The sequence below is a fragment of the Somniosus microcephalus genome, chromosome 27 (assembly GCF_052327205.1).
Source record: "Somniosus microcephalus isolate GS21.2 chromosome 27, FLI_Smic_1.0, whole genome shotgun sequence".
In the NCBI taxonomy this organism is placed as follows: domain Eukaryota; kingdom Metazoa; phylum Chordata; class Chondrichthyes; order Squaliformes; family Somniosidae; genus Somniosus; species Somniosus microcephalus.
The window spans coordinates 40,692,613-40,705,051 of NC_141013.1; the positions used below are offsets into that span (position 1 = coordinate 40,692,613).

Below are 12,439 nucleotides of genomic sequence, written 5' to 3' on the forward strand. Positions count from 1 at the left end.
CCCCATCCTACAGACACTAACCCCATCCTACAGACATTAACCCCATCCTACAGACACTAACCCCACCCTACAGACACTCACCCCCATCCTACAGTCACTCACCCCCATCCTACAGACACTAACCCCATCCTACAGACACTAACCCCATCTTACAGACACTAACCCCCATCCTACAGACATTAACCCCATCCTACAGACACTAACCCCATCCGACAGACACTAACCCCATCCAACAGACACTAATCCCATCCTACAGACACTAATCCCATCCTACAGACACTAACCCCCATCCTACAGACACTAACCGCCATCCTACAGACACTAACCCCATCTTACAGACACTAACCCCCATCCTACATACACTAACCCCATCTTACAGACACTAACCCCCATCCTACAGACACTAACCCCCTATCCTACAGACAGTAACCCCCCATCCTACAGACATTAACCCCATCCTACAGACACTCACCCCATCCTACAGACATTTCCCCATTCTACAGACACAAACCCCATCCTACAGACACTAACCCCATCCTACAGACACTAACCCCATCCTACAGACATTAACCCCATCCTACAGACACTAACCCCACCCTACAGACACTAACCCCCATCCTACAGACACTAACCCCCCATCCTACAGACATTAACCCCATTCTACAGACACTAACCCCATCCTACAGACAGTAACCCCAATCCTACAGACACTAACCCCCATCCTACAGACACTAACCCCATCTTGCAGACACTAACCCCATCCTACAGACACGAACCCCCATCCTACAGACACCAACCCCATCCTACAGACACTAACCCCATCCTATAGACACTAACCCCATCTTACAGACACTAACCCCATCCTACAGACACTAACCCCATCCTACAGACATTAACCCCCATCCTACAGACACTAACCGCATCCTACAGACATTAACCCCATCCTACAGACATTAACCCCATCCTATGAACACCAACCCCATCCTACAAACATTAACCCCCATCCTACAGACACTAAGCCCCATCCTACAGACACTGACCCCCATCCTACGGACACTAACCCCCATCCTACAGACACTAACCCCATCCTACAGACACCAGCCCCATCCTACAGACACTAACGCCCATCCTACAGAAACTAACCCCCATCCTACAGACACTAACCCCCATCCTACAGACACTAGCCCCACCCTGCAGACACTCACCCCCATCCGACAGTCACTCACCCCCATCCTACAGCCACTAACCGCATCCTACAGACACTAACCCCATCTTACAGACACTAACCCCCATCCTACAGACACTAACCCCCAATCCTACAGACATTAACCCCATCCTACAGACACTAACCCCATCCTACAGACACTAACCCCATCCTACAGACACTAACCCCATCCTACAGACACTAACCCCCATCCTACAGACACTAACCCCATCTTACAGACACTAACCCCCATCCTACATACACTAACCCCATCTTACAGACACTAACCCCCATCCTACAGACACTAACCCCCCATCCTCCAGACACTATCCCCATCCTACAGACACTAACCCCATCCTACAGACATTTACCCCATCCTACAGACACTAACCCCATTCTACAGACACTAACCCCCATCCTACAGACACTAACCCCCCATCCTACAGACATTAACCCCATCCTACAGACACTAACCCCATCGTACAGACACTAAACCCATCCTACAGACACTAAACCCATCCTACAGACACTAACCCCATCCTACAGACACTAACCCCCATCCTACAGACACTAACCCCATCTTACAGACACTAACCCCCATCCTGCATACACTAACCCCATCTTACAGACACTAACCCCCATCCTACAGACACTAACCCCCCATCCTACAGACATTATCCCCATCCTACAGACACTAACCCAATCCTCCAGACACTATCCCAATCCTACAGACACTAACCCCATCCTACAGACATTTACCCCATCCTACAGACACAAACCCCATCTTACAGACACTAACCCCCATCCTACAGACACTAACACCCCATCTTACAGACATTAACCCCATCCGACAGACACTAACCCCCCATCCTACAGACATTTACCCCATCCTACAGACACTAACCCCATCCTACAGACACTAACCCCATCCTACAGACACTAACCCCATCCTACAGACACTAACCCCATCCTACAGACACTAACCCCATCCTACAGACATTAACCCCATCTTCCAGACACTAACGCCATCCTATAGACACTAACCCCCCATCCTACAGACACTAACACCCATCCTACAGACACTAACACCATCCTACAGACACGAACGCCCATCGTACAGACACTAACCCCATCCTACAGACACTAACCCCATCCTACAGACACTAACCCCATCCTACAGACACTAACCCCATCCTACAGACACGAACGCCCATCGTACAGACACTAACCCCATCCTACAGACACTAACCCCATCCGACAGACACTAACCCCATCCTACAGACATTAACACCATCCTATGAACACTAACCCCATCCTACAGACACTAACCCCCATCCTACAGACACTGACCCCCATCCTACAGACACTAACCCCCATCCTACAGACACTAACCCCATCCTACAGACACTAACCCCCATCCTACAGACACTAACCCCCATCCTACAGACACTAACGCCCATCCTACAGACACTAACCCCATCCTACAGACACTACCCCCATCCTACAGACATTAACCCCATCCTACAGACACTAACCCCATCCTACAGACACTAACCCCCATTCTACAGACACTAACCCCATCCTACAGACACTAACCCCCATCCTACAGACACTAACCCCATCCTACAGACACTAACTCCATCCTACAGACACTAACCCCATCCTACAGACACTAACTCCATCCTACGCACACTAACTCCCATCCTACAGACCTACAGACACTAACCCCCACCCTACAGACACTAACCCCATCCTACAGACACTAACCCCATCCTACAGACACTAACCCCCATCCTACAGACACTAACTCCATCCTACAGACACTAACCCCATCCTACAGACACTAACCCCCATCCTACAGACACTAACCCCCATCCTGCAGTCACTAACCCCATCCTACAGACAGTGACCCCATCCTACAGACATTAACCCATCCTACAAACACTAACCCCATCCTACAGACACTAACCCCATCCTACAGACACTAACCCCATCCTACAGACACTGACCCCCCATCCTACAGACAATAACCCCATCCTACAGACACTAACCCCATCCTACAGACACTAACCCCCATCCTACAGACACTAACCCCATCCTACAGACATTAACCCCATCCTACAGACACTAACCCCATCTTCCAGACACTAACCCCATCCTACAGACACGAAACCCCATCTTCCAGACACAACCCCATCCTACAGACACTAACCCCATCCTGCAGACACTAACCCCATCCTACAGGCACTAACCCCATCCTACAGACACTAACACCCCATCCTACAGACACTAACACCCACCCTACAGACACTAACCCCATCCTACAAACACTAACCCCACCCTACAGACACTAACCCCATCCTACAGACACTAACCCCATCCTACAGACAATAACCCCCATCCTACAGACACTAACCCCCATCCTACAGACACTAACCCCATCCTACAGACACTAACTCCATCCTACAGACACTAACCCCATCCGACAGACACTAACCCCATCCTACAGACATTAACCCCATCCTACAGACACTAACCCCATCCTACAGACACTAATCCCACCCTACAGACACTAATCCCATCCTACAGACACTAACCCCCATCCTACGGACACTAACCCCCATCCTACAGACACTAACCCCATCTTACAGACACTAACCCCCATCCTTCATACACTAACCCCATCTTACAGATACTAACCCCTATCCTACAGACACTAACCCCCCATCCTACAGACAGCAACCCCCCATCCTACAGACATTAATCCCATCCTACAGACACTAACCCCATCCTACAGACATTTACCCCATTGTACAGACACTAACCCCATCCTACAGACACTAACCCCATCCTACAGACACTAACCCCATCCTACAGACATTAACCCCATCCTACAGACACTAACCCCACCCTACAGACACTAACCCCCATCCTACAGACACTAACCCCCCATCCTACAGACATTAACCCCATCCTACAGACACTAACCCCATCCTACAGACACTAACCCCATCCGAAAGACACTAACCCCATCCTACAGACACTAACCCCCATCCTACAGGCACTAACCCCCATCCTACAGACACCAACCCCATCCTACAGACACTAACCCCATCCTACAGACACTAACCCCATCTTACAGACACTAACCCCATCCTACAGACACTAACCCCATCCTACAGACACTAACCCCCATCCTACAGACACTAACCCCATCCTACAGACATTAACCCCATCCTACAGACATTAATCCCATCCTATGAACACTAACCCCATCCTACAAACATTAACCCCCATCCTACAGACACTGACCGCCATCCTACAGACACTAACCCCCATCCTACAGACACTAACCCCATCCTACAGAAACTAGCCCCACCCTACAGACACTCACCCCCATCCTACAGTCACTCACCCCCATCCTACAGACACTAACCCCATCCTACAGACACTAACCCCATCTTACAGACACTAACCCCCATCCTACAGACACTAACCCCCCATCCGACAGACATTAACACCATCCTACAGACATTAACCCCATCCTACAGACACTAACCCCATCCTACAGACACTAACCACATCCTACAGACACTAACCCCCATCCTACAGACACTAACCCCATCTTACAGACACTAACCCCATCTTACAGACACTAACCCCCATCCTACAGACACTAACCCCCCATCCTACAGACATTACCCCCATCCTACAGACACTAACCCCATCCTCCAGACACTATCCCCATCCTACAGACACTAACCCCATCCTACAGACATTTACCCCATCCTACAGACACTAACCCCATCCTACAGACACTAACCCCCATCCTACAGACACTAACCCCCCATCCTATAGACATTAACCCCATCCTACAGACACGAACCCCATCCTACAGACACTAACCCCATCCGAAAGACACTAACCCCATCCTACAGACACTAACCCCCATCCTACAGGCACTAACCCCCATCCTACAGACACTAACCCCATCTTACAGACACTAACCCCATCCTACAGACACTAACCCCCATCCTACAGACACCAACCCCATCCTACAGACACTAACCCCATCCTACAGACACTAACCCCATCTTACAGACACTAACCCCATCCTACAGACACTAACCCCATCCTACAGACACTAACCCCCATCCTACAGACACTAACCCCATCCTACAGACATTAACCCCATCCTACAGACATTAACCCCACCCTACAGACACTAACCCCCATCCTACAGACACTAACCCCCCATCCTACAGACATTAACCCCATCCTACAGACACTAACCCCATCCTACAGACACTAACCCCATCCGAAAGACACTAACCCCATCCTACAGACACTAACCCCCATCCTACAGGCACTAACCCCCATCCTACAGACACCAACCCCATCCTACAGACACTAACCCCATCCTACAGACACTAACCCCATCTTACAGACACTAACCCCATCCTACAGACACTAACCCCATCCTACAGACACTAACCCCCATCCTACAGACACTAACCCCATCCTACAGACATTAACCCCATCCTACAGACATTAATCCCATCCTATGAACACTAACCCCATCCTACAAACATTAACCCCCATCCTACAGACACTAAGCCCCATCCTACAGACACTGACCCCCATCCTGCAGACACTAACCCCCATCCTACAGACACTAACCCCATCCTACAGACACTAGCCCCACCCTACAGACACTCACCCCCATCCTACAGTCACTCACCCCCATCCTACAGACACTAACCCCATCCTACAGACACTAACCCCATCTTACAGACACTCACCCCCATCCTACAGACACTAACCCCCATCCTACAGATATTAACCCCATCCTACAGACACTAACCCCATCCTACAGACACTAACCCCATCCTACAGACACTAACCCCATCCTACAGACACTGACCCCCATCCTACAGACACTAACCCCATCTTACAGACACTAACCCCATCTTACAGACACTAACCCCCATCCTACAGACACTAACCCCCCATCCTACAGACATTACCCCCATCCTACAGACACTAACCCCATCCTCCAGACACTATCCCCATCCTACAGACACTAACCCCATCCTACAGACATTTACCCCATCCGACAGACACTAACCCCATCTTACAGACACTAACCCCCATCCTACAGACACTAACCCCCCATCCTATAGACATTAACCCCATCCTACAGACACTAACCCCATCCTACAGACACTAACCCCATCCGAAAGACACTAACCCCATCCTACAGACACTAACCCCCATCCTACAGGCACTAACCCCCATCCTACAGACACTAACCCCATCTTACAGACACTAACCCCATCCTACAGACACTAACCCCCATCCTACAGACACCAACCCCATCCTACAGACACTAACCCCATCTTACAGACACTAACCCCATCCTACAGACACTAACCCCATCCTACAGACACTAACCCCCATCCTACAGACACTAACCCCATCCTACAGACATTAACCCCATCCGACAGACATTAATCCCATCCTATGAACACTAACCCATCCTACAAACATTAACCCCCATCCTACAGACACTAAACCCCATCCTACAGACACTGACCCCCATCCTACAGCCACTAACCCCCATCCTACAGACAATAACCCCATCCTACAGACACTAGCCCCACCCTACAGACACTCACCCCCATCCTACAGTCACTCACCCCCATCCGACAGACACTAACCCCATCCTACAGACACTAACCCCATCTTACAGACACTAACCCCCATCCTACAGACACTAACCCCCCATCCTACAGACATTAACCCCATCCTACAGACACTAACCCCATCCTACAGACACTAACCCCATCCTACAGACACTAACCCCATCCTACAGACACTAACCCCCATCCTACAGACACTAACCCCATCTTACAGACACTAACCCCCATCCTACATACACTAACCCCATCTTACAGACACTAACCCCCATCCTACAGACACTAACCCCCCATCCTACAGACATTACCCCCATCCTACAGACACTAACCCCATCCTCCAGACACTATCCCCATCCTACAGACACTAACCCCATCCTACAGACATTTACCCCATCCTACAGACACTAACCCCATCCTACAGACACTAACCCCCATCCTACAGACACTAACCCCATCTTACAGACACTAACCCCCATCCTGCATACACTAACCCCATCCTACAGACACTAACCCCATCCTACAGACACTAACCCCATCCTACAGACATTTACCCCATCCTGCAGACACTAACCCCATCTTACAGACACTAACCCCCATCCTACAGACACTAACACCCCATCCTACAGACATTAACCCCATCCTACAGACACTAACCCCATCCTACAGACACTAACCCCATCTTCCAGACTCTAACCCCATCCTACAGACACTAACCCCATCCTACAGACACTTACCCCCATCCTACAGACACTAACCCCCCATCCTACAGACATTTACCCCATCCTACAGACACTAACCCCATCCTACAGACACTAACCCCATCCTACAGACACTAACTCCATCCTACAGACACTAACCCCATCCTACAGACATTTACCTCATCCTACAGACACTAACCCCATCTTACAGACACTAACCCCATCCTACAGACACTAACCCCATCCTACAGACACTAACCCCATCTTACAGACACTAACCCCATCCTACAGACACTACCCCATCCTGCAGACACTGACCCCATCCTACAGACACTAACCCCATCCTACAGACATTTACCTCATCCTACAGACACTAACCCCATCTTACAGACACTAACCCCATCTTATAGACACTAACCCCATCTTACAGACACTAACCCCACCCTACACACACTACCCCATCCTGCAGACACTGACCCCATCCTACAGACACTAACCCCATCCTACAGACACTAACCCCATCCTACAGACACTAACCCCCATCCTACAGACATTTACCTCATCCTACAGACACTAACCCCATCTTACAGACACTAACCCCATCCTACAGACACTACCCCATCCTGCAGACACTGACCCCATCCTACAGACACTAACCCCATCCTACAGACACTAACCCCATCTTACAGACACTAACCCCACCCTACAGACACTAACCCCATCTTACAGACACTAACCCCACCCTACAGACACTACCCCATCCTGCAGACACTGACCCCCATCCTACAGACACTAACCCCATCCTACAGACACTAACCCCATCTTACAGACAGTAACCCCATCCTACAGACACTAACCCCATCCTACAGACAACAACCCCATCTTACAGACACTAACCCCACCCTACAGACACAACCCCATCTTACAGACACTAACCCCACCCTTCAGACACTAACCCCATCTTACAGACACTAACCCCATCCTACAGACACTACCCCATCCTGCAGACACTGACCCCCATCCTACAAACAAGTTCCCATATCCTGCAATTTGCTTTTGCCAAATGTATCCAAGAAAAGTTTTTTTTTTTGCTGTAATGAAATTTGACGCCACCAATGAAAAGCCTACAGTGTAAATGTTACAAGGCTTCACACCAAGCCCCGAGCCTCACCAATGGGAGCACGGTTCAGAGAATCATGCGCGAAGGCCCACGTGAATAATTCACAGCACTCCTGACTTTTCAGTGATTTTAAGTGTGTTGATTTCATAAGCTCTTCTTTGACAGAGGAAATGACACAGCGGTAATTGTTTCCTGTAATTTCACAGCTAGCTGCATAGTGGGAAATGGTGAATTAGTGCTGTATCTGGGTCAATCAGCAAGTGCTTTGGAATTAGCACGAGAGAATAAATGATGTCAGAGGTACAAAAAACCCATTCCGTGCAGAAAATGAGGTTAGTCCTCCCCGCACATCTTACCATTTTGTTTGTTCATCAATACATATAATTAGATAAAAACTATTAGCCTATAAAATGAATATGGAGGTTTCACATTGTAGATAAGAAGCTGCATGAGAGGGGCTCTGGGTTTTCACTATAGGAGTAATTATGTGACACTGCTCCCAAAGTGGAGCCTTAGACGTAAGTTGGAGATAGATCTACAACATTATAGTGCAACTTCCGTGACCCGTCCTCCTATTTAGCAAGACTCCGCCACAAGTGAGGAGCTTCACAATAATACCCCTTATGTGTAATATAAATCAACATATACACTTAAACCAAGGTATGAAAATGTTTGTGAAGTACTGCTACTCTATTGCTGAGGGTAGGAATAGGGATATGGCAACAGATACGCGGCCTCGATTTTCAGTGTGCCGTGAGGCGGGCTTTTAGGCGTGCGGGGGGCTAAAATCCCAAATTCGGGGGTCCCGACACCATCCCGACCAAAACTCGCCTCCACGTAAGTTTCAAAGGAGGCGGGTACGCGCCCCGCACTGGGACCCGCCGACCCAAGGCGGGAAGGGATTAGTGCCAATTAGCTGCCTGTTAACAGGTAGTTAACAGACAGTTTTTAGCCTAATCCCTATTTTGAGGGGTGTCGTGTGGGATTCCCGACGGCTCCAAACCACGCCAGGTTAGAACAGGCGGGCCGTCGGGTTGAAGGACTTGGAGGGGTCGCGATGTCGGTATTCAGGTGAGTGATGGGTGCATGAGTGCAAAGGTAAGTGTGTTTGGTGTGTCTAAAGTGTGTAAAGAAGTTTAAATTACCTGTACTTACCTTTACAGCCTTTCTTCCTCTAGGTTTCGGGAGTCCATCACTCAGCCGGCACTGAAAGCAGAATGGCTGCGAACTGTCAAAAGTGACAGCCTGCAGCTTTCTGTGCAGGAGAGAGTTCTAACTGAGTCTGTGGAGAAGGACTCAGGTTAGAAGTAAGACTGTCAGTGTTTGACAGCTTCAAACAGCTGTGAAACGCTGATATTTCATTTGTCAAAAGCTCTTGACAGATGAAATTTCAGTCTGTGACGTCACCTGTTGCTGGGTGGCCCTTAATTGGCCTGCTGACCCCGCTGGGCGGGCTCAACAAGGTCAATCAAGGGAAAATCGCGTGGATTGGCCGGACGTCGATGTAGGCGGGACTAAAACCCGAAAGTTGTAGTCCCGCCTCCTTCCCGACTGCTGAATGAAAATCCAGCCCAGTCTCTAGATGGAGATCGCATCAATAAAACTCATCAAAGCAACAGCATTATTGCAAAGACTGTCACTGATTTGCATTACATTGCAATTATGGAGTCTCCGAATCAGACCATTAGTTTATAAATCCCACATTTCTGTTGCCAAGGGCCCTTTAATATTTATTCTTAAAGTGACAGAGCGTGGCCTCTGGTCAGTGTAATTTATGTGCTATGGCAATGCATTCATTCCTTCATGTTCTAACCTTTAAGGTTTCCTCATCCAGACTCTTCACTTCCTCTATCAGTTTCTCCAGTTCTTCTACAGGAATCAAGGACATAACCGACTGGGCAGAGACACAGGAGGATAACGATGAGGAGCATTCCTTTTTACCATCTTCCTTCCGGTTTTCATCTGCCAGATTGATAGTGCAGACCCTTAACTCTGCAAGACTAGAACAGGATTACACCTTCATTGTAGCGAAAGTTCATCAATGCACGAAATCGACACAAGCTTTTATGTGAATCTCAGTGAGTAAACAAAAGCTTATAAAACCAAATTAGATTTATTTGATTTTCTCTTCAGCCAGGAGTGAGGACAGTGCACACTCATCATTGGTGTGCAAATGTTACCATCGAGGAATCAGGCCCATTTGGAGTGAGGAAAGAGGTATGACGGTCCTAGCCATAAGTGATCTACCTCAGGGTATATTTGTCCACTTCCTAGGACAATCTCAACAACAACAACTTGTATTTATATAGCACCTTTAACGTAGTAAAACGTCCCAAGACACTGCGCAGGAGTATTTTAAGACAAAAAAATTTGACACAATCCACATAAGATTAACTTAGGGCAGGTGATCAAAAGCTTGGTCAAAGAGGTAGGTTTTAAGGAGCGTCTTAAAGGAGGAAAGCGAGGTAGTGAGGCGGACAGGTTTAGGCAGGGAATTCCAGAGCTTAGGGCCCAGGCAACAGAAGGCACGGCCACCAAAGGTTGAGCGATTATAATCGGGGACCCTCAAGAGGGCAGAATTAGAGGAGCGCAGATATCTCGGGGGTTGGGGGGGGACGTTGTGGGGCTGAAGGAGATTACAGAGGCCATGGAGGGATTTGAAAACAAGGATGAGAGTTTTGAAATTGAGGCGCTGCTTAACCGGGAGCCAATGTAGGTCAGTGAGCACAGGGGTGATGGGCGAACGGGACTTGGTGCGAGTTAAGACACCGGTAGCCGAGTTTTGGATGACCTCAAGTTTACGTAGGGTGGAATGTGGGAGGCCAGCCAGGAGTGTGTTGGAATAGTCAAGTCTAGAGGTAACAAAGGCATAGATGAGGGTTTCAGCAACGGATGAGCTGAGGCAAGGGCGGAGATGAGCGATGTAAGTAGGCGGTCTTTGTTATGCTACGGATATGTGGTTGGACGCTCATTTCAGGGTCAAATCTCTTCTAGAAATGCAAAATAAAGGTTTTCCATTTAGGCTGTGGAGCAAAATTCATATTTATGCCCATTAGTGCAACCCACTGCTCTTAAATGATTCACATTACAGGGCCCCGTACAGAACTAACTCATTCACATTACAGGGCCCCGTACAGAACTAACTCATCCACATTACAGGGCCCCGTACAGAACTATCTCATTAACATTACAGGGCCCCGTACAGAACTAACTCATCCACATTACAGGGCCCTGTACAGAACTATCTCATTAACATTACAGGGCCCCGTACAGAACTAACTCATCCACATTACAGGGCCCCGTACAGAACTATCTCATCCACATTACAGGGCCCCGTACAGAACTATCTCATCCACATTACAGGGCCCCGTACAGAACTATCTCATCCACATTACAGGGCCCCGTACAGAACTAACTCATCCACATTACAGGGCCTCGTACAGAACTAACTCATCCACATTACAGGGCCCACTGAGCTCTAACTCATCCACATTACAGGGCCCCGTACAGAACTATCTCATCCACATTACAGGGCCCCGTACAGAACTATCTCATCCACATTACAGGGCCCCGTACAGAACTATCTCATCCACATTACAGGGCCCCGTACAGAACTAACTCATCCACATTACAGGGCCTCGTACAGAACTAACTCATCCACATTACAGGGCCCCGTACAGAACTAACTCATCCACATTACAGGGCCTCGTACAGAACT

The 12,439-nt window shown here is 48.9% G+C and overlaps 1 protein-coding gene across 1 annotated transcript in view; it reads right to left on the reverse strand.

Moving 5' to 3' along the window:
• Positions 1-12,439, reverse strand: part of il16 (interleukin 16) — a 171,479-nt gene that overhangs the window by 25,241 nt on the left and 133,799 nt on the right. The window contains exon 19 of the mRNA XM_085968872.1: positions 10,535-10,721. Within this exon, the coding sequence (XP_085824998.1) occupies positions 10,535-10,721 (187 nt within the window). The remainder of the gene's footprint in view (positions 1-10,534; positions 10,722-12,439) is intronic.